General features: G+C 43.1%; 1 protein-coding gene across 2 annotated transcripts in view; it reads left to right on the top strand.

Moving 5' to 3' along the window:
- Window positions 1-24,310, top strand: part of CACNA2D3 (calcium voltage-gated channel auxiliary subunit alpha2delta 3) — a 662,271-nt gene that overhangs the window by 472,331 nt on the left and 165,630 nt on the right. For both annotated transcript variants that reach the window (XM_075287892.1, XM_075287891.1), the window contains one exon: window positions 21,068-21,151. In XM_075287892.1, the coding sequence (XP_075143993.1) occupies window positions 21,068-21,151 (84 nt within the window). The remainder of the gene's footprint in view (window positions 1-21,067; window positions 21,152-24,310) is intronic.

Raw genomic sequence — 24,310 nt, 5'->3', positions numbered from 1 at the left:
CTGGCTAATGCATTGTATTGGCTTGATGAAGCAGTGCTGAATGTGTGTGCTTAGCACACACATTCAGCTCTACTTCATCGGGCTAATAGAATGCATTGGCCAGCGCTGATTGGCCGAATTCCGTACTCTGGCCAATCAGCACTGGCTAATGCATTGTATTGGCTTGATGAAGCAGTGCTGAATGTGTGTGCTTAGCACACACATTCAGCTCTACTTCATCGGGCTAATAGAATGCATTGGCCAATCAGCGCTGGCCAATGCATTCTATTAGCGTGAACTGAGTTTGCACAGGGGTTCTAGTGCACCCTCGGCTCTGCTACATCAGATTGCTACATCTGATGTAGCAGTGCCGAGTGTGCATCAGATGTGTAGTTGAGCAAAACTGACTCAGCACTGCTAAGTCTGCATTCGCATAGGAATGCATTGGCCAGCCTTCGGCCAATCAGCGCTGGCTCTGCCGGAGGAGGCGGAGTCTAAGGTCGGACCTGAATGGAGACTGGTGTGGAGCTATCTTAGACTCCGCCTCCTCCAGCAGAGCCAGCGCTGATTGGTCGAGTTCCGTACTCTGGCCAATCAGCACTGGCCAATGCATTTCTATGGGGAAAAGTTAGCTTGCGAAAATCGCAAACTGACAGGGATTTCCATGAAATAAAGTGACTTTTATGCCCCCAGACATGCTTCCCCTGCTGTCCCAGTGTCATTCCAGGGTGTTGGTATCATTTCCTGGGGTGTCATAGTGGACTTGGTGACCCTCCAGACACGAATTTGGGTTTCCCCCTTAACGAGTTTATGTTCCCCATAGACTATAATGGGGTTCGAAACCCATTCGAACACTCGAACAGTGAGCGGCTGTTCGAATCGAATTTCGAACCTCGAACATTTTAGTGTTCGCTCATCTCTAGTAAGGACTGGCCACTTTGCTCAGTGTAAAAGGGTTGGCTTGTTTGCAGGTTATTCATATCTGAATTGTACTACCTGCCAAGAGAAATCCTGAATGAGTTGATATGCTTGGATCTGCAGAGCGCGATGACCTGACAACCTACTGTATAGCACTGGCTTACAGCAAAACATCAAACTTACAAGGAATAACTTTCATGGTTGTAAAGATTATTGATGTTTCTGAAGTCGCTTCAGAGGAATCAAATATGTCTGTGCTGGTACTGAGGACCTCGCCTATAATTATAATAATCGCAATTATAGGCAATAAATTATATTGAGGAGCTACCCAGCTGCCACCCTTCATCCAGCTTTGGGTCTGTTTTTACATGTATTTCCTATGTTTCTCCAGCAGTTATATTACACTACATTAAGTTACTATTACATTATTACAGAGAAGTAGACTATGAGACTGTGTCAGATACTTGCCAACTCTCTTGGAAGCTCCAAGAGGCTCCCGAAAAACAGTGGTGACCACCCAGATTATTGGAAGAGCAGGTGCATCTCCCAGGCCACTGAGGCTAAGTGACTTGGGCAGATTATGTGTTGCTCGTGTCCAAAGAATAAGGTGTGACCAGTGATTTTAGTGCCCAGGTCACACAAAAGGGGGCGTTCTGATATACAAATTGGCCATAGCCCATATCCTGAAGGGCTCCCAGATATTTGGGCCATCCAAATGTTGGCAAATATGCTATTATGGGACCCAGCGCTAAACTGCTTCATCCATCGCCATCACACAGTACATTGGGGCAAGTTATCAAAAAGTTTTATTCCACTTTTATAGCATGCAGAATTTTCAAATGATCCTTGTCTCGTGGCCCTAATGAGATCAGAGGTGCCCACATATGCACAGATTTCTCCATTCACTGCTGTGGAACTTCCTTCTTCAGAGCACTCGGAGGGTCCATTCACACAGAGAAAAATGGTGAGGAATTTGGTGTGGAATTTCAGTGCTGAAAAAAAGCCTTCCATTGACTTCAATGGGTTCCTTTTTCCTCCAACCTCTGTTTGCTGGCCATAATGAGAGGACAATTGGCCATGCATATGCAGCTTTCCCTATTCACTTCTATGGGTCCATTCACACGGAGGAAAATGGTGAGTAATCTGGTGTAGAATTTCATGGGAAAAAAAAAACTCCCATTGACGTCAATGGGTTCCGTTTTCTCCTCTGTAGATAATGTGATGACTCTGTTTATCTCACCCAGTCTGTACAGCAAAGCTGACAACTGAACTGCAAAATCAAGGAAATATCATTTTATGGTGTGTATGCTAGAAGTAGCCAACTTTAATATGACTCTTAGAAAAAACTCAAAAATCTTGAGTTTAGTTGAACCTGAGGATTTTGTGTTTGCCACGCTTGAATCATTGTTATACTCTGGGGTTTTCTTCAGACCCCACAGTATAATGAGTGGAATCCAGGGAAAGTGCAATAAACAGTCATGCTCATCTTCCCTCCTCCCTCGTGCCTTCCATTCTTCTTTTTCTGGTGTCCTCTTTTCTGACCATAGCAGCCCCAGAAGACAGCTGAGTGTTGTTATCGGGCCTTAGAGGTCAAATGGGGCACATTGATGTTAAGACACTTACATTAAAGGGTCATGACGGCCCAATCACAGGCCTCAGCAGTCCCACAGATCCACTGACATCACCCACGAGGCCAGAAGATGTCAAGGAAAGAACACCAGGTGCTGCAAGGAAGTCCAGGAGAGATGAGGGAAGGTGAGGATGACTATTTATTATTGCTCTGCACCTCCCCTCACCAACTGTTATTATACTTTAGAAGTCTCCTCAGACCCCAGAGTACAATAATAAAAGCACTTCTGGTTTAGGCTGAAGAAACAAAACTAGGGCAGACCTTGGGAATATTTAAAAAAAAAAAAAAAAATCCATTCCATCTCCACTCTTAAAGGGAGTCTGTCAGCAAGGAAATCGGTATCAAATTAATTCCAGAACCTGGTAGGGCTTCTACTCTGTCCAAAAATGCCTTTTTTATTCTACATTTTTATGAAAATCTGGAATTTATTCTTCTACAAATTAGCTTTAGAAGAGTTTCTTTTCCTACTGGGGCTTCACTCTCTGCTCTAGATCATCACCCCTATCTATAGACAAAGTGTGAGATGTCACTCAAGTAATGGGAGGGGGGAGAGTCGGGGGGCAATTGTCTAGAGCAGAGAGTGAAGCTCCAGTAGGAGAAGACATGTTCCTAAAGCCCTTTTCAGGTATAAAATATTGATTTAGGTGAAAAATGGAGCTGCCATGCAGAATAAGAAAGACATCTATGGAAAGTGTAGAAGACAACTTACAAGGTACTGTAATTAGTTTGATACCGATTTTCCTGCTAACAGACTCCCTTTATCACAGCCCATTTCAACTTGACTTTTTCAGTGGTTATCTTTTCTATTAAGATATTACCATGCAGTAGATTCATGTTAAAGAAGGCTACATCTGTACAGCACCCAGGGTACACTATCCTCTACTACCTATGTCCCTTGACGATAGGTTCACATTAGCACTGGCCTATCCGTTGTACTGGTCCATCAGAGGAAAGGTCGACTTCTACAGTAGTGGTCACATTCAGAGCCCCTATGGCCCCCATTAATTATAATGGGACCTATCGGGTGACTGTTATTTTAAACTGAAACCCCTGGATAAAAAATTTGGAACTTGGAGGACTTTTACGTCAATTTTGGACACATGCTACAACAGTCTCCAATGCAGATCTGATTCTACAATGTTCCCTAGCATTGCCCCGAGTACAGAATTTTTCAGTTTACACAAACCAGGGAAAAACACTCTCCAAATCCTTGTGCTTTACTGATTCCTTAAATGCAGTATTAGCATAATCCCTTTCTTCTATATAAACCCTCAACCATAACTTGTCTACTGTGAACTTCTCGGTGGTTTAATCGCTTTTTATTGTTCAAAGTAACGTTTTCCTCCATCCATATGTTTGCAATGTATCACTGTGCATGCAGCCACAACACGCACATGGCTGAGTTCATGAGTCAGGTATGTGCCTTTAATAGTGTTTAGCCCTTTCTAAAACAACATTGAGTCTCTTCAGCTTAGCGAGGACTTTACTGTAGAGTCGTTTTAGGAATTTCGTTAATTTAGCGTACTTCATTCATGAAATGAAGGTTAAGTGTTTGTGGGGATTGGACATATGTGCACTGTATATATTTACAGCAAACAATCACCTTTAAGATATATTAAAGACACATTTTGGGGGGGTTTACGGGTGAATTATATCAACTCATTTGTACAGATTAGCGTAAATATGCTTTGTTTTAGCAAATATCATTGAGGAGACTGGAAGAATAGAAGCTGCCATTATTTTGGAACTGTAAATTTTAAGCCCTTTTCTACCTTAAATATATGGCACTGCTAACTAACACTTAAAGAAGTGTGAAAAGTCCATTGAAACACATCATCAGATCGGCGCTGTCACCCTGAGCATTTTGGTGTTTGTTTTCTCCAAATCTGTTCAGTCGTTCCGAAGATATAAGCCCTTTTTGTGTCTACTAACCAAGTGGGCTGTAATTAGCCAAGTGGGTGCCTCCAGAAAAACCACAGTGTTCCCGTCCATTTGGCTACTATACCCTTATTTGCAACACTATAAGGGCTTATATCTTTGGAAAAGTTGAATGGATTTAGATCAGGAGTACTTAAACATTTTAAATAGGGGGCTGGTTCATTGTCCCTCAAACACTTGGAGGGCCGAAATATAGTTTAAAAAAACTATGAACAAATTCCTCCCCACACAGTATTAAATGCTCCACAGTAGCCCCCCTCCCTACACAGTATTAAATGCTGCACAGTAGCCTCCCTCCCTACACAGTATTAAATGCTCCACAGTAGCCTCCCTCCCCACACAGTCTTAAATGCTCCACAGTAGCCCCCCTCCCTACACAGTATTAAATGCTCGACAGTAGCCTCCCTCCCTACACAGTATTAAATGCTACGCAGTAGCACCCATCCCCACACAGTATTTGCACATACAGGTGAAAGAAGGGATCATTCACTAACGGGGAATCCTGTACCGGATTCCTCGTTAGCTAGCGATCCAGGCGATGGCGTGCATGCCAAGCAGAGAGAGCTCCGCGTGAACCTCTGTGGCACGCGTGCCATAGGTTCGCCATCACGGCCCTAGGAGTTTCATTATAGGTTCGCCCCTTAGTTATTCATGACTCATTGACTGGTTAGCCATCAAGAATCACATGAATTACAGGATCACCAAAACCAATGGACATCTGAGCTCCAAGATGCACCCAAAACCTAAAATGATGGATTAAAGGGAAATTATTCCTAAAATAATGCCATAAAGAAATGTAAGAACGAAAACACAAGTGGAAGGTCCTGAATAACCAAAAGGACCACAGTACTGGACTTTGCACGAGCTGACTACACAAAAGGATTAGCGAGTCAATGATGTCATATCAAAAGATATACCGGTATTTGCCTGGAGTCCCCCTTTAAATACTGGCACAAGTGAAAAAAAAATAATATTTTTTCTTTAATGGCTAAGGTGTTGTTACGTTATAAGCCGTCGTATGTTTACTTTAGGTTTCATGGTGGGTTCCATTAATTTCTTCTGTATTAGACAATTTAAGACGCGGCTTTCTTCACGAATAAATGGATCAATTTAGATTTCAGTGAATTACTCCTATATTATTCTCATCAGCCTTAAATCCTCGCACAAAGCGTAGTCATGAGCACACGCGGGGAATTCGCTGACATAAATATGGGCCTTTTAACGATTGTTAAATAAAGATTTGTGCTGCAAGGATCAAGTCGGAGAGGAGCTGAATGGGACCAATGTAAGCGGCGCGGCTGCCAGCAGCCACAGTAGTTGCTAAATTAAAACGCCAACTGTCACCATATATCGTACGTACCTGAAAACCATGTATTTAGAGATTACTAAAGCAGCATTAAGTCTTTCAGAGCTGTAAATTCTGGGGAAATTTGTTCCTTTTAGTATGGGAAAACAGAGGAGGCCTCGTCTCAGGGGGAAAGTTAATGCCCCCCACTTAAGCACTATGAGGCTTTCAATAGCAGCAAATCCCATTCCTCCCCAGGGAAAGCTGGCTGAAACACAGATAACCTGCACTTACCCTTAATATACTGGGCTGGAAAATGTGCAGACCTGGAATCAGGATGATTATATTGTATATAGGTTACGTATAGATTTGTATGTTCCACTATGTACTGGCACCTACGATGATATCAACATTGCAAATCGTGGTACGGTACATCAACGTTGCAAATAAATACTAAAAATAACCTATAGGGAACCTGTCAGGGCGATTCGGGACATAAAACCATCCCCAGGTCCTTATGGACTGGGGTTTAGTGTCCCAACTTGATCTGTGAATCCATATGTGCCCACAATAAAAAAAAAAAAAAGTAACTTCATACTTAGGGGGAGTTCACACAGAGTAACGTGCCGCGTGATGTGGCATGTATACGGCGTGTAAGACTTTGAGCGCCGTATACTCTCCCATTGATTTCAAGGGGAGCCTGGATCGTATACGCCACATTATTTTGCAGTCATGATTTTACGGCCGCAAAATCACAGCCGCAAAATAACGCGGCGTGTGCAATCCAGGCTCCCATTGAAATCAATGGGAGAGTATACGCCGTATACGTGCCACATCACGCGGCACGTTACTCCGTGTGAACTCCCCCTTACCCTACTGCTGTATTCCATGTAGAGGTGTACATCTTCAGTTTCAATGCACATGTATCTCCGGCACTTTCCACCGCCAGGGTGTATGTTCTCAGATGACAGGAGCCCCAGAGAAGAGTCTGATGAGACTAATCGGACTTATCTCTGGGTAAGTGTGAGGCTGTAGCAACGCTTGGCGTAAACGTCGCAGTAAAAACCGCAGTGTTTTACAGTCCCTGCAATGTGGATGGGATTCAAGTGACTCCCATCCACACAAGGCAGAAAAATACCCCCATCAGAAAAAAAAATATTGTGTTTTTGGAGATCACAGAATGTCAATTAAACTTACGAAAACGCTGGCGGCTTCCCTATAGGTATAAATGAAGCAAAGAAAGTCCGTAGGGGAAAACTCTGCGGACTTTCTGTGAAAAGTGCTGGGAGAAAAACCATGATGCATTTCCGCTATGGTTTTTCCCCAGTCATTTTTCAGCAGCAGCTCACTGCATGGGGCCTTAGCATTAAAGTTTTTTTGTTTGTTTTTTTCATGCAGGCACAAGTGATTTGGGACTCTGGTCTATAAAGACATGTGGATAGTTTAGTGTCCCAAATTGAACTGACGGATTCTCTTTAAGTCTGTCACTAGGACCCAGCATAGTGACCCAGATAGATAGGTTATGATCAACCGTGTTTTCCCTTGTGAATCACTGTTTTTATCAGTATGCAATCAAGCTCTTTGGAGCAACTCCAGCTACTTTGTTGCTCCAAAGAGCTCATTTACCTATGACAAAAACAGTGATCTCTCGCCAACAAAAGCAGTGATTCACAATGGAAAAGACAACCTATCTATCTGCAGAGATGCATTGGTATGCTGGTTCTGGTAACAGACTCCCTTTAAAAGTCTAGTTATAGGATCTTATCATACCATGTAACATAGTATAGACTTCTGCTCCTAGACAATAAAGAGGATCTGTCACCTCTCATGACAAGTCTGTTTTAGTTAACTCTTGTATTACTGATAATATAACCATTTTTTTCTCTGCATTGTTCTGGGTTATTTTTGTTCTTCCTCCTGAATATTTCTGAATTATTTGACAACTAGATTTTTATTCCCCTTGTCAAAGAAGTGTTTCCCTATACAGTTTGATACTGTTGCACTGGCTGGACATGATCAGTGTAAAGGGATACGCTGCCAATTGGTAACACCCAGTTGTCAACTTATTAATAATAATAATATTTCTATAGGGAACAACACAATACAGAGTTTTAGGAAATGGTGCTCTTGAATTGGATTTCACGAACAATACAAGAACTTGGTCCACATAGTATCAGATCCAAAATTTTCTTCTATGGAGAAGACTACTACAACAACTTTTTACTACAACAACTCACCATAGAAGACTATGGAGCTTCCATAGACTACAATGGAGTGCTTCCAACCACTTACTAATTTATCATTATTCTAAACCAAGGATTACCTCTACTGGTGACCACTGATGGTCTCCACAGGAAGATGGAGATTTACTATGGCCACCTCTGGTCTTCAGGTTTTACACAAGGTCACACAGATAGCTGCCTTGTTTGCTTACCCCATATTTTTACCATAGCTGGCTTCATCCTCGGGCACGTCGTGCAGTTTTATGGTTTCATCTAGAACATGTTCTATCTCTAAACGCTTCTTTTAATGAATTTCTGTTGTTGTGAATTAGCATTTTCCCACTTGAGCTCTATTTTGTTGCTATTTTGCTATTGTTAACTTCCTATAAGTATTAGATTTCTGTATCCTTAGCCCTATAGTGTATGCATTGCATTATGAAAGGCCTGATTTCTTAAAATACCTAGTTGTAGAATTGAAATGAATACCTGCAATATTTGCATTATATAGTCTCTAACTTTTTTTTTTGCTTTTTTTTAAGTTCTCCACACACAGAGCAGAGTTTTAGGACTTGCATTCGGAAAATAAACATATTTTTTGCATTATTTCATTCCCAAATCCAAAATAATATAAAGCAGATGTTGTTCACTCCTGAACCTTGGTGGAAAGGTAGAAGGAATATATATAGAACAACTTTTCCCCCCCCCCAAACATCCATATGTAATAGTTTGGCAACCAGAGTCTACTTACAGCGCTCTAAGCCTAATATGCTTACTAGATTATTTAAGCACCTGGCATGTATGGTGGGTATTTTCATATTAGGTTACTGTTCTTTTCTATTTTATGCCATTGTATAATCTACATCAGGGGTAGGGAACCTTCGGCTCTCCAGCTGCTGTGAAACTACAACTCCCAGCATGCTCCATTCACTTCAATAGGAGTTCCAAGATCAGCAGAGCCAGTATGCATGCTGGGAGTTGTAGTCTTGCAACAGCTGGAGAGCCGTACGCTCCCTACCCCTGATCTACATGATCAAAAAATGCCCCATAAAGCATGTGACACCTATGTAATGAATCTCATAGAAGGCAATAGAAAAAAAACATATTGAGAAAAGATCAGACATCATATAGCCACGCTTAAAGGGGTTGTCCCATCACAAGGATCCTATCTCTACTGGTAGATTATGTAAATTGAAGACTTTTCCTATACATATTGCTTTAGAAATTCTGCTTTATTTGCCTGCTATGTGAGATTATATCTACTATTGTTTACACTGTGTTGCTATCACCACGGACCTGGGAGATAGGGCAAGTGATGTCACTTACTCAGTGGCGGCAGGGCAATCCGTTCAGTTAATTGCAGGTTGCTGATAAAGCCGAGTCTGTTATCTCTCTAAGTAAACACACAGATAACATGGAGTCCATTCTGTTCAAGAACCCACAGACTATCTGACCTGCAGAAGTCTTGTTTGTCCCATTAAGCAGGAGGGAGGATAAATACAGGAAGTGATAAGCAGACACTGCACGCAGCCTGGCTGAAAGGCTGAGATGGGACAACCCCTTTAATAGAGTGATACTAAGGACACTAATCCATAAGAAGTTATTGTGGGGTTAGTATCCCAAATGTAAGCAACAGGTTCCCTTTAAAGAAATGTACAACTCCGCTAAGAGTAACCCATCTTCGGACTCTTAAAAAACACTAAAAGCAGAAAATTCACAAAAAGTTAAATTAAATCTCAACACATTCCTATGTCCTATTTTGATCCTACTTTATCTTATCTTGCAGTTAAATATGAGACAGGTAATCTCCAAAATATGTTCCAGGAGACCAGCTTTGTTCTTCTTTTTCATCCTCACTTTCCTGTGTCGGGTTGTAAGACAACTGGCTGCAGCAGGAGCCTGGCCTTTTCAGTGGCTGCAGTAGAACAATTGTTAGAACCTCCCACCTTAGCGTGTCCCAGCTCCTGAACTGTTCACCATAATCCCAAAATTAAAACCCAGTGTACTCTACACGATTTCTCAAAGGCATACATACATCATCAGTTCCTTACAAGTTACCACTGAGGCCACTGGTCACATAAGCTTCTCTGCGTCCGAGGCAGCACGTTCCAGCAAAAGAGAGAATAAGCAGACCTGGATGGGACTGCAGAGCACCGGGAATAGGTGAGTTTGTCTTTTTTTTTTGTTATACCCCCTTCCCATCTCTTTAAATCTAGGACAACCTACAGCCTTTGGGTGACGGTCATAATAAGCCCCCTGTCTACCCCAGATCGCTACGAGCTCTGGCAACCACCCAGATGCCCTAATGCCAATTCTTGTATGCCATCTAGCACACTGGAAAAATGACTGACCCCAAAAATAATTCTACTCGGATTTCTTTTTACCTTATTATAAAATATTTGCAAATCCTAAAAGTGAATGAATTTAATAAAGCTGCAAAAACATAAGAGAAATGTAACATTCCATATTCCAGTGCGGGCCTATTACTGTCCCAGCGCAATTCACGTCACTCTTGCAGTGTTCCCAAAAATCCATTTCGTGGTTCAACTATTCCTGTCATCCTTTCCTTTTGGCTAAAAAAAGCACACCATGGCAGTTTTCGAGCGCCAACTGGCAGGCACGCGAAATCCAAAATAAATGGGTTCTATTGCCAATCAAAACCTATTCCCTTCTAGGTTAAGGCCTTACACATAATACAACACAACAGCTTTCAGAATGGCAGCTGCCTTTCTCCTCGTGAAACAAGTAAAGGGGTAGCACATACTTAATCTTAACCACCATGGTGAAGTTTACAAGCTCATTTTATGAACAGATAGCTGAATATTCTTTATATCCTATTCATACACAGTCGTGCAAAGTTTTACGTGTACGCATCATAAATTGTAGAGTAAAAGACGGGCATTCAGGTGAAACCGTACAGAGGAAACACTGGTTCTTTATTTACCCGTGTATTGGAGGCAAGATTGTGAGATGTAGCAGAGCTAGCACAACTTGTTGGTGTAGTGATGTGGTATCTGTACTTTTACATAGGACTGCAAAGTACTGAGCTATAACACATAGAAGCAATCACAATAACTTGGCACAACCACATAGTGAAGTTGCTTCTGATATATCTGGGTTACTGCAACAGGCACCAGGGTGTCCTACTGCAAATTGACCTATACAGGGTAGCTATGGAAGCACATGACTATAAAATTGGCCTATATGAGCTGTATGCCTACCCCCAACCTATCCCCGTGAAACCCAATAAAGACACTGACAACAGAGGTTGGAAGAATAGGCCACAGCGGCTTTTATTAACATAACCACTTAATTAGCATCAGAAATTACCATATTCATAAACATATCAAGAATGCCATTAGACCCGCATGCCAAACATTTCCTAATTTGCATATCCAAAACATAACTCCCCGTTTACCTAACCATCCAATCCCAAAACATAAAACATGAATGGTATCCCCTCCAAGAAGGAGGGGCCTCTGAAGGCACCACCCCCGAGACACCACCATCACCTCCGACTATTACCCCCAGCCGTGATTCACCTAGCCCAAGGGCACCGACATCGGAGGCAATTACGTCCTGGGTACCCCTGACCACAGAACTTGTTATCCATCACGGTTCTCCACCAACATGCATATTACCAAGAGGGTGGAGATGACCCCTTATTCCTCCACCCCCATTGTGCCTCCAAAGACCCCTCCTGTGCACGCCGCCGTGACAAAACGAAAATTAGGGAGGGCGGGCGGGACAACTTTCCTCTCCAAGCTCCTGAAAACTAATGGCTAACCGTCACTATTTTAATGTTTACCAAAACATATAATAAGCCCACCCACTGTCCTCTAAGTGAACCCTTTCTTGAACTTTCTTTAACCTGCTCTACGTCCATTTACAGTCATGTGCCCTTACTCCACTACCCCTTCGGGTACGCTACGTGGGGGCTGTCTTGTGTCCTTCCTCACTTTTGGACTTAGGCACAAGGAGATGAGTGGTGTAATATGAGGAACTAAAGCATAAAAGTACTTCCCTTATTCATCCTTCCTATCAGGGGTGTAATAAATAACCATATGTCCCCATAGCAAAAGTTCCAACAGGACTCCACCATGAACAGCTTAAGCAGCAAGAAAAATGCACGATTATTTCGGTCTCCGTTACACACAGGGATAAGACGTATAGTAATTTTACAGTCCGTTTAATGTAATTCATCTTAATGGCTCATTCACTCGTGAGCACAGGGGAGGTTTTTGACAGCGGATTTCGCGTCAAAAACCTCCCCTTACAATGGTGGTCTATGCAGACCGCCAGGCTTCTTTTCTCCACTAGCGGCGGGCTGCTGCTAGCGGAGAAAAGAAGCGACATGTCCCCGGCAACATGTCCCCTCCTATGTTAGCTCATTCATTTGAGCCGACAGCGGAGTTGAAAGCCGCGACCGCGATGGTCGCAGCAGGCGGGTTTTGACCAGAGAGAGACGCGGCTCGCCGCGGCTCTCTCGGTGTCAAAACCCGCTCGGGCAGTTCACGTGTGAACTAGCCCTTAGACTCTCTCTGAGAATATATGTATCTTTATGTGAACACACAGCATGCTTCAATTGTCTTACTCCACTGTGAGACGTCACTAGAATTTTAATGAGTTTTAACTGACATCAATAAAAGTTATATTTTATTCATTTAGTTATACTGTTACTAGAGATGAGCGAACACTAAAATGTTCGAGGTTCGAAATTCGATTCGAACAGCCGCTCACTGTTCGAGTGTTCGAATGGGTTTCGAACCCCATTATAGTCTATGGGGAACATAAACTCGTTAAGGGGGAAACCCAAATTCGTGTCTGGAGGGTCACCAAGTCCACTATGACACCCCAGGAAATGATACCAACACCCTGGAATGACACTGGGACAGCAGGGGAAGCATGTCTGGGGGCATAAAAGTCACTTTATTTCATGGAAATCCCTGTCAGTTTGCGATTTTCGCAAGCTAACTTTTCCCCATAGAAATGCATTGGCCAGTGCTGATTGGCCAGAGTACGGAACTCGACCAATCAGCGCTGGCTCTGCTGGAGGAGGCGGAGTCTAAGATAGCTCCACACCAGTCTCCATTCAGGTCCGACCTTAGACTCCGCCTACTCCGGCAGAGCCAGCGCTGATTGGCCGAAGGCTGGCCAATGCATTCCTATGCGAATGCAGACTTAGCAGTGCTGAGTCAGTTTTGCTCAACTACACATCTGATGCACACTCGGCACTGCTACATCAGATGTAGCAATCTGATGTAGCAGAGCCGAGGGTGCACTAGAACCCCTGTGCAAACTCAGTTCACGCTAATAGAATGCATTGGCCAGCGCTGATTGGCCAATGCATTCTATTAGCCCGATGAAGTAGAGCTGAATGTGTGTGCTAAGCACACTCATTCAGCACTGCTTCATCACGCCAATACAATGCATTAGCCAGTGCTGATTGGCCAGAGTATGGAATTCGGCCAATCAGCGCTGGCCAATGCATTCTATTAGCCCGATGAAGTAGAGCTGAATGTGTGTGCTAAGCACACACATTCAGCACTGCTTCATCACGCCAATACAATGCATTAGCCAGTGCTGATTGGCCAGAGTACGGAATTCGGCCAATCAGCGCTGGCTCTGCTGGAGGAGGCGGAGTCTAAGGTCGGACCTGAATGGAGACTGGTGTGGAGCGATCTTAGACTCCGCCTCCTCCAGCAGAGCCAGCGCTGATTGGCCGAATTCCGTACTCTGGCCAATCAGCGCTGGCCAATGCATTCTATTAGCCCGATGAAGTAGAGCTGAATGTGTGTGCTAAGCACACACATTCAGCACTGCTTCATCACGCCAATACAATGCATTAGCCAGTGCTGATTGGCCAGAGTACGGAATTCGGCCAATCAGCGCTGGCTCTGCTGGAGGAGGCGGAGTCTAAGATCGCTCCACACCAGTCTCCATTCAGGTCCGACCTTAGACTCCGCCTCCTCCGGCAGAGCCAGCGCTGATTGGCCGAAGGCTGGCCAATGCATTCCTATGCGAATGCAGACTTAGCAGTGCTGAGTCAGTTTTGCTCAACTACACATCTGATGCACACTCGGCACTGCTACATCAGATGTAGCAATCTGATGTAGCAGAGCCGAGGGTGCACTAGAACCCCTGTGCAAACTCAGTTCACGCTAATAGAATGCATTGGCCAGCGCTGATTGGCCAATGCATTCTATTAGCCCGATGAAGTAGAGCTGAATGTGTGTGCTAAGCACACACATTCAGCACTGCTTCATCACGCCAATACAATGCATTAGCCAGTGCTGATTGGCCAGAGTACGGAATTCGGCCAATCAGCGCTGGCTCTGCTGGAGGAGGCGGAGTCTAAGATCGCTCCACACCAGTCTCCATTCAGGTCCGACCTTAGACTCCGCCTCCTCCGGCAGAGCCAGCGCTGATTGGCCGAAGGCTGGCCAATGCATTCCTATGCGAATGCAGACTTAGCAGTGCTGAGTCAGTTTTGCTCAACTACACATCTGATGCACACTCGGCACTGCTACATCAGATGTAGCAATCTGATGTAGCAGAGCCGAGGGTGCACTAGAACCCCTGTGCAAACTCAGTTCACGCTAATAGAATGCATTGGCCAGCGCTGATTGGCCAATGCATTCTATTAGCCCGATGAAGTAGAGCTGAATGTGTGTGCTAAGCACACACATTCAGCACTGCTTCATCACGCCAATACAATGCATTAGCCAGTGCTGATTGGCCAGAGTACGGAATTCGGCCAATCAGCGCTGGCTCTGCTGGAGGAGGCGGAGTCTAAGGTCGGACCTGAATGGAGACTGGTGTGGAGCGATCTTAGACTCCGCCTCCTCCAGCAGAGCCAGCGCTGATTGGCCGAATTCCGTACTCTGGCCAATCAGCACTGGCTAATGCATTGTATTGGCGTGATGAAGCAGTGCTGAATGTGTGTGCTTAGCACACACATTCAGCTCTACTTCATCGGGCTAATAGAATGCATTGGCCAATCAGCGCTGGCCAATGCATTCTATTAGCGTGAACTGAGTTTGCACAGGGGTTCTAGTGCACCCTCGGCTCTGCTACATCAGATTGCTACATCTGATGTAGCAGTGCCGAGTGTGCATCAGATGTGTAGTTGAGCAAAACTGACTCAGCACTGCTAAGTCTGCATTCGCATAGGAATGCATTGGCCAGCCTTCGGCCAATCAGCGCTGGCTCTGCCGGAGGAGGCGGAGTCTAAGGTCGGACCTGAATGGAGACTGGTGTGGAGCGATCTTAGACTCCGCCTCCTCCAGCAGAGCCAGCGCTGATTGGTCGAGTTCCGTACTCTGGCCAATCAGCGCTGGCCAATGCATTCTATTAGCCCGATGAAGTAGAGCTGAATGTGTGTGCTTAGCACACACATTCAGCTCTACTTCATCAGGCTAATAGAATACATTGGCCAATCAGCGCTGGCCAATGCATTCTATTAGCTTGATGAAGCAGAGTGTGCACAAGGGTTCAAGCGCACCCTCGGCTCTGATGTAGCAGAGCTGAGGGTGCACAAGGGTTCAAGTGCACCCTCGGCTCTCCTACATCAGAGCCGAGGGTGCGCTTGAACCCTTGTGCAGCCTCGGCTCTGCTACATCAGAGCCGAGGGTGCGCTTGAACCCTTGTGCACACTCTGCTTCATCAAGCTAATAGAATGCATTGGCCAGCACTGATTGGCCAGAGTACGGAATTCGGCCAATCAGCGCTGGCCAATGCATTCCTATGGGAAAAAGTTTATCTCACAAAAATCACAATTACACACCCGATAGAGCCCCAAAAAGTTATTTTTAATAACATTCCCCCCTAAATAAAGGTTATCCCTAGCTATCCCTGCCTGTACAGCTATCCCTGTCTCATAGTCACAAAGTTCACATTCTCATATGACCCGGATTTGAAATCCACTATTCGTCTAAAATGGAGGTCACCTGATTTCGGCAGCCAATGACTTTTTCCAATTTTTTTCAATGCCCCCGGTGTCGTAGTTCCTGTCCCACCTCCCCTGCGCTGTTATTGGTGCAAAAAAGGCGCCAGGGAAGGTGGGAGGGGAATCGAATTTTGGCGCACTTTACCACGTGGTGTTCGATTCGATTCGAACATGGCGAACACCCTGATATCCGATCGAACATGTGTTCGATAGAACACTGTTCGCTCATCTCTAACTGTTACGTGTACTGCCCTTTGAATTAAACGGTATTAGACCTCTGTTGTGATAACAATGTCAATTATAGATAGATTAGTGATGAAAATCATAGTTGGGAGTGAAGAAGAATATGTGCATCATATTATTCCATTTTGTGAGTGTCAGTGCAGTGTATGGTTAAAGTCGGAATTTGTATCCTCTGCTTACCATTCATTTTTCCATATACATACATGTCACAGTCACTTTGACACAACTTCAACTGTGTTTGACTTAGAGAGCTAGAAATTAGGTTCCTAGGAGCCTTGACAGTGTTCTAAACTATGTTTTCTATATGGATTCCTAGTATCCCTGACAGTGTTCTACATTATGCTTTATAGATAGAATCCTAGGAGCCCTGACAGTGTATAAAACTATGTTTTATAGGTAGATTTCTAGAAGTCCTGAAAGTATTCTTCATTATGTTTTATAGATAGGTTCCTAGGAGCCCTGACAGTGTTGGACACTATGTTTTATAGATAGGTTCCTAGGAGCCCTGACAGTGTTCTACACTATGTTTTATATATGGGTTCCTCGGAGCCCTGACAGTGTTCTGCACTGTGTTTTATATATGGGTTCCTCGGAGCCCTGACAGTGTTCTGCACTATGTTTTATAGATAGGTTCCTAGGAGCCCTGACAGTGTTCTACATTGTGCTTTAAGCCAATTTAAGTTGTGGTTGTTATCAAACTTCTTCAACCCAAAACAAATCTTGCCCATCTCTAGTGGCAACATACTGTATAGGCATCTACAGCATAATCATAAAGTTTTGCAAAATCTTGTGTTTTTTCAAAGCTGGTCTTGTGCCACATACCTTGAGAAATGTCCAGCTATGAGGACAGGTAAGAAAGAACAAATGAGGACAATGATTATACCTTGTTTGCTTAAATCAGAATCCTGCTTTTAACAATGAAAACATGCAATGTATAGGCTTGTAGTATTTTTCTGTTCAGCAGCTTATTTTTGCGTGACTCTGAGCAAACCTTTCCACTGTCCTGTGATAGAGGTAATCATGGGGCGTTGTCATTCGTTTTGTGTGCTCAGAGATTTGAGGGGTGCATTCTGTCTGTACATGTGTAATGAGTGACTGCTCCATTCCCGGGGCCTGAGATCTGGAGTCTGGTCACATACCTAAGTCTTTTATCAGAACCACAGATAACCTATAAACATTTCTCGGCAGTCCAGGTGCTGCCGGTCTCTATAAAATGCAGAATTTCAGCTATTTGAATGGCACACCGGCATTAGCATAATTATCAGCTATTAAACTGGAGGAATTTCCTGTGTTCCTGAATGCCTGTTTTTGTCTGGGACAGTCATCCCGCACTGTATTTTGGGACTTTCTAATATTTCATCTTTTTAGCTGGATGGCCACTTCTATAAAATCTCCCTGTGGGGTTTATCTCCCATGATTTTTCTCTTGCCTTGGTTTTTGTGGATGTGCCATGACAGATCATTTCACAGACTGCGGGCTCCTTTTTTTAATAAATGCTAAGCCACTTTTCCTGGAAAGATTGTGTTTTCTTTCCTTTGAGCGGCCTTTACAGGTAAATAAATCCACACAGTCTCTCATTTATAATTAACGCTCCTGGCATGAAGTAAGCAGTTTCTGGAAATAAAACAGCCAAGAATGGAACTGGATACAGAAAATAGGAAAAGGCTGGGAACGCTGATATGTGTAAGCAACGGGGGTGATTTGTGTACATACAGGGTGGGTTACAGGTCAGCTAGAACCTAAATATCACTGTGATGCTAAATGGTTGGATCAATCTGATCATTGTATAGACCAATGAGTGCACCTATAGTGCGACATATTAGGATAGATAGGTAGGAAGCTAGACAGATAGGTAGATGATAGATAGATAGATAGGTAGATAGATAGATAGGTAGATGATAGATATTAGATATAATATAGTATATATTATATATCAATAGTTTAGTAAGATAGATATATACTGTAAATATTAAATGATAGATAGATAGATAGATAGATAGATAGATAGATAGATAGATAGATAGATAGATAGATAGATAATGAAAAAAACGGACAGCACTCCAAAAATGTGACTCAAACGGGTGAAGATTTATTCCATTGCAACATTTCGGTCCCAAGACTACAAGTCCTTTCTCATTGAGTCTTGGGACCGAAACATTGCAATGGAATAAATCTTCACCCATTTGATTCACAATTTGGAGTGCTGTCCATTTTTTGCATTACTTACCTTGGATCAAATGACAGATCTTTAGGATTTGCACCCACCAGCCGAGTCAGGTTATTTTTTGGTGCTGCTGTCAGGATTCGGGGATGCCACGGCATTCCTGCTATGCGGCGCATGCCCCGGAGGCGTGTCAGAGACTCCTCTGGCTGTATTTAGTACATCAAGGGGTTAAATTGTCTCCTTGGTGTCGGATTGACTGGCAGGTTGTCTGGCCAGTCATTCCTATCTGTGATGGGTGGGGTTGTATCTCAGTTCCTATGTTATTCCCCTCTCCCCCATGTTCTTGGCCTGTTATAGCATTCAGTATCTGTTTGCAAACTTCCAGGTCCTCTACAACTTTATCTTTACACTTGCTACAACCCTTTAGCTTTGCTTTCCCTTACCCTTCCTGTTCCCTGCCTGTTTAGTTTCCTTGTTTATGTTTGTATTCTATTTCTTACCTATATCTACCATTAGCCTAGCCTAACTACTCTTAACAGCTATTGTTCTCTGTTATCTGCCAGCACTAGTATACTTGGTTTGTTTCTTTTTACATCTCAGCCCACTGTTAGGCCAGGTTCACACGATGTAATTTGGCACGTAATGTGGCACGTAGATGCCGCGGGAGCTTTTGTGGGCCGTATACACTCCCATTGTTTACAATGGGAACCGGTACCGTATATGCGGCGCTATTTTGCGCCGCAAAATCACGGCCGCAAAATAGCGCCACGTATACGGTACAGGCTCCCATTGAAAACAATGGGAGCGTATACGGCCCGCGAAAGCTCCCGCGGTGTCTACATGCCACATTACGTACCAAAATATATCGTGTGAACCTGGCCTTAGGGTAACTATAGGGAATCTATTTTAGGTTCCTGTGAGGGGCGTCCTTGTAAGTATGTTACTCTGAGGTTAGGGAGGTTCAGTCAGGGAATCTGTTAGGGAAAGTTCCCAATCTGTTTTTGCCCACATTCCTGGATTTGCACCCAACCGTAACCAATCTAGGTCAGAGGTTGCAGGGACGTTGGGGACTCTCCTTGGATTTCTGGGAGCTCCAGGTCAGTGTCTTACAGTTGCTCTCTACTTGAAATTTGTAGATAGATAGATAGATAGATAGATAGATAGATAGATAGATGATCGATAAAAAAGATAGAAATTAGACAGATAATAGATAATTAGATAGTGATAGATAGAAAATTAGGTAAGTAGATAGGTGGATAGAATTTAGATGATAGAAAATTAGATAGATAAATAGAAGAAAGAAAGAAAGAAAGAAAGAAAGAAAGAAAGAAAGAAAGAAAGAAAGAAAGAAAGAAAGAAAGAAAGAAAGAAAGAAAGAAAGAAAGAAAGAAAGAAAGAAAGAAAGAAAGAAAACAGAAGTAGGTAGGTATTGGAATTTGATAGCCAGGACATAGATAGATAGATAGATAGATAGATAGATAGATAGATAGACAAATAAATAGATCTGAGATAGATAGACAGATAGTTTGATGGATAAATAGACAGAAAAAGAATTCACTCCGCCAGAATCTAGCAAAATGGTGGAAAAATGCTTTCAATGGACGTAGCAATTACCATGTATCAACCCTCACAGGTTTCTTTCTCAAGTGGGATTTTTCCATCATTTGCAAGATGCGGAGTGGATTCTTTGTTGGAAAAATGATCCATAATTGTTATTTTACGAGGAATACAATTACTTATTACAGCAGAAATGAGAGATGACTGGCCCTGTTTATGGCCCTTTGTAAGTTAAGCTTTAGTGAATTACTATAGGTTTAGTTTTTAGTCTATCCTACTACTCCATTTTAATCTATGCACCTGGTAAATTAACTTCCTTAAACATTTTATTATTCCTTACCCTTTTTATGGACAAATTTTCCAAATTTTGAAAAATTTAAACATAACGTAAAAAAAAGTAAAAATAGATTGTGATTTAGTAAATAAATAATTTTCCGCTCTATTTGCAGATGGTGCAGTTGTAGCTCTAAACACCTAAACAAGTCCACAAGAACACAACAGATAACAGAGCCTGAACTTCAGGCCTCATCAAGCAAAACATTGTGGTCGAAATCATCTTAAAAATAACTCTCACTCCCACATCCTTGTTTTTATAGAGAGGTGTTAGGACCTCTATATCCTGCAGTATCCAAAATTAATACAGTAATGACCCAATGCAAGCTCGCTGGCCAAAAAATATAGATTGCCCTACCTAATTGCAGTCTAGACTTCAAGGCAAAGGGCCAGCTGAAATGTATAACATATTTGTGCTCTGACTTTAGAAAACGATTCGATTCCTTAATAACGCTAAAATAGTTCTTCGAAATATAAAAATACGAAGCCACAGATATTCCTAAGAGACAATATCCAGGATTCATCATTTTTTGGAATGTACACAAACACGTCAACAACACCTTCATGGTGCAAGGTTGTGGGAGCGGTCTACTGCTGTGTTTAGGAGTATAGGGGATACATGGGGACATATTTGGGTCCGTCACGTACAGTTGTAGCAAAGTTCAACTTCTCACAATTCATGATCCTGATGTAAACAGTCTTATAAACGAGGTTCCGTTGTTGGGTCCATCATTTTGGCACTTAATGCCGCAATATTCTTCATGTCAAATGTAACAGAGCTAAGAGAGTATTTTGTGATATTTGTGCCTTATTTTGTTATATTTAGACCTTTTTTTTTTGTTTTATTTTTTAGTATGAAGAAGGGAAAAAACGCAGGAAACCAAATTACAGCAGTGTGGACTTATCTGAAGTAGAGTGGGAAGACCGAGACGATGTGGTACGTGTTGCAAAATTGTCATGAAGGCATGACAAGTGAGATTTCAACCTAAGCTCTGTCTTGAACCTTTCTTCATGTAGTGTTCATTTTGGCGTTCCACCAATAGATTTGTAAGTTCTAACTGATTGCCGCTTCTACATATCGCACATTTAGTAACAGTCAGGAAAAGGACCCAAAAGACCAACATCCATAAATTGTTAGAACCTGGATCAGACAACTATTTCATGGGGCATGGCAGTGATCTGATTTGTCCAGCAGACCTAGCTGCCTGGCTACCTCTGTGAGTGCCCCTGTTTCTTTAAGAATTAGTGTTCTCACCTTCCAAATTTCCTCCTTCCAATCCCTGTCTGTCTGTATATAATTCTGCTCCTTTAGTCTCACTTTGGTTGGACAATGCATTCACTTTCTGGTTCTTTTTGCACGCCTGCTTGTGTTTTGTCTGTTAGTCGGGAGTTTATGTTTGCTTTGTTTGTTATAAGTCCTGGGATTCCTCTGTTCCATGTGTAACTGCGGACTTTGGCTTTTGGTCCTGTTCCTTGTTTGGCCTATGGCTTGTGATTCTGTTACCTGTTGGCCTGCGGCTTCTGATTTTTATGCTTGTTTGCCTATGACTTTTGATTCTGTTGGCTGTTGTCCTTTGTCTTCGGTATGTGTTACATGTTAGCCTAATACTTCTGTATCTGCTACTTGTTGGCCTTGGGTTTCTGTATCTGTTACATGTTGGCCTAAAAGGTTTCTGTATCTGTTACATGTTGGCCTTAGGCTTCTGTATCTGCTACTTGTTGGCCTTAGGCTTCTGTATCTGCTACTTGTTGGCCTTAGGCTTCTGAATCTGCTACTTGTTGGCCTTAGGCTTCTGTATCTGCTACTTGTTGGCCTTAGGCTTCGGTATCTGTTACTTATTGGCCTTAGGCTTCTGTATCTGCTACTTGTTGGCCTTAGGCTTCGGTATCTGTTACATGTTGGCCTATGGCTTCTTTCCCTTCCACCAGTGACCATTGGCTTCTGTTCCTGATAACTGTGTTATGCTTTCTACAATACCTCTGCTACCTGTGATAAAGTCCTTCTTTATTCCTGTGTTAGATCCGACTTATATAATTGTTATCTGTCCTGTTTCACATTATGTGTTTTCTTTTTTCTTTTTTTTTTTTTAATGTAGATTGTGAGCCCCACATAGAGCTCACAATGTACATTTTCCCCTATCAGTATGTCTTTTTTGAAATATGGGATGGAAATCCATGCAAACACGGGGAGAACATACAAACTCCTTGCAGATGGTTTTTTTGCCCTTGGCGGGATTTGAACACCAGGACTCCAGCGCTGCAAGGCTGCAGTGCTAACCACTGAGCCACCGTGTGGCCCCCACATTATGTGTTTTCTATGGTGCTCTGCACCATAGTTATGACCCGCCTGGTCAGCTGCAACCAACCTGGAACCATGTCTGACGGTAGCGGCCTGATGGACGTCCCACAGCAAAGACCAGATACCCATATGATGGCTATAGGGTGAAATCCAGGGACTCTGCTGGGACAGTATCCTTAGAAGTGGCCCTAATCCAAATCATTTTGGTAGCACAGCAGGCCCAGGATCCGCTGCTCATTACATGCAGATGTAGAAGCATCATTACTTGAATCTCCTGGGGCCCAATACAAACTTTGTAATGGAGCCCTTACCTCTCTTGCACCATTTAGAATATTGAAATACCTTAATGACCTTTGGGGACGCCCTCAGGCTCCCGATCCAGGTAGCAACTGATACCTCTGCATCCACTATAGCTATGTCCTTTGTCATGGCATCCCTGTCGGAAATCTTCTGCCTCTCTCTCTGACCTTTCTCTCTCCAGCCTCTGACTATAGGTTGTATTAGAGATAATAGTGATAAAGGACTGAGTGAAGGGAGGGGGAGGAAAGCAGTCTGATAAATGGAGAAAGAAGCATTTTTCTCTTATATTTTCTTGTACTGCTCATTTATGATAAGTTGTTGTTGGAGGGTCAGTTCACACAGAATTTTTTGCAGGTGCATTTTGACGTGGAATCCGCCTCAAAATCTGCCTGCAAAAAGACCACCCATTCATTTCAATGGGAGGCCCTTGCTTTTTTTTTCCAGCTAGCGATTTTTTTCACCTAGCGGGACAAAAAAGCGACATCCCCTATCTTGCCGTGGATTCTGCGGCTGAGTCAGCCACGGCGTCTGCATCTAGAGATTCAACTCCAGATTAGGCCTATTTATTCAGGCATCAAGTCGCAGCTGGCCGCACAAAGGATTCACAAGGTGGAAAAGGTTTCCGCCGTGTGTACAGACCCTAATTGTAGCTATGCTTCACTTACACATAGAGTAAGTTACATATAGTGGAAAAGTCTTGTAACAGTGAAGACTAAACATTTTAGTGTCAATTTGGCCGTGATTGCATTAAAAAAAAAAAAAAATCTCACCTCCCTTTGGGCTCAGTAGAGCCCTCTATCTAGCCTTTACTGTTGTTTGGTGGCAGGACAACTAAGCTTTGTCCCTGTATGTTTATTCATTTCCTTCATTTTCTCCGACCGTCTTTGTTCCCATGTTCCATGAGATCCTGCACTCATGCATGCTGTGAATATACTGTAGCTCTGTACTGTACATGGCTAAAACAAACCTCAAGAAAGTCTTGTTACATTAGTCTCCAAAGTTCTGGAACTTTTCCTTGAGGACTACTCACCGCTGCGAGGTCTCTGAGATCATATTAAAAAGATTTTATGGGGTGAAAATGTTTGAGGAAAAATATAGTTGGAGGCATCTGGAGTTGGCATTGCTTCTCAAGCTGTGTGAGTCCACAAGCTCAAAATGTTACGCAGCGTTCACATTGACAAAAACCTGTGCGGCCAAAAATTGCTGAACCATAGCTTAAAAATTGTACTGTTTGTAGACTTGTAATGATAATCTAATAGTAATACAATCTATCTTGTTAAATACCTGTCCTGATTTTGTCTATCTCCCTATATTATAAAAATGAATTTCTGTCTGTCTGTCTATCTGTCTGTCTGTCTGTCTGTGCTCTAATGCGAACCAAACGACTGGACCGATCCTCACCAAATTTGGCACAGAGATACTTCAGATATCCGGGAAGGTTTAAGACGAAACTCCAACTCGCTCGGACGTACCGTTGCTGAGATACAGCATTTCAAA

Source organism: Leptodactylus fuscus, chromosome 9 (assembly GCF_031893055.1).
Source record: "Leptodactylus fuscus isolate aLepFus1 chromosome 9, aLepFus1.hap2, whole genome shotgun sequence".
Taxonomy (NCBI): Eukaryota; Metazoa; Chordata; class Amphibia; order Anura; family Leptodactylidae; genus Leptodactylus; species Leptodactylus fuscus.
This window is presented reverse-complemented; position numbering and strand designations above follow the sequence as displayed.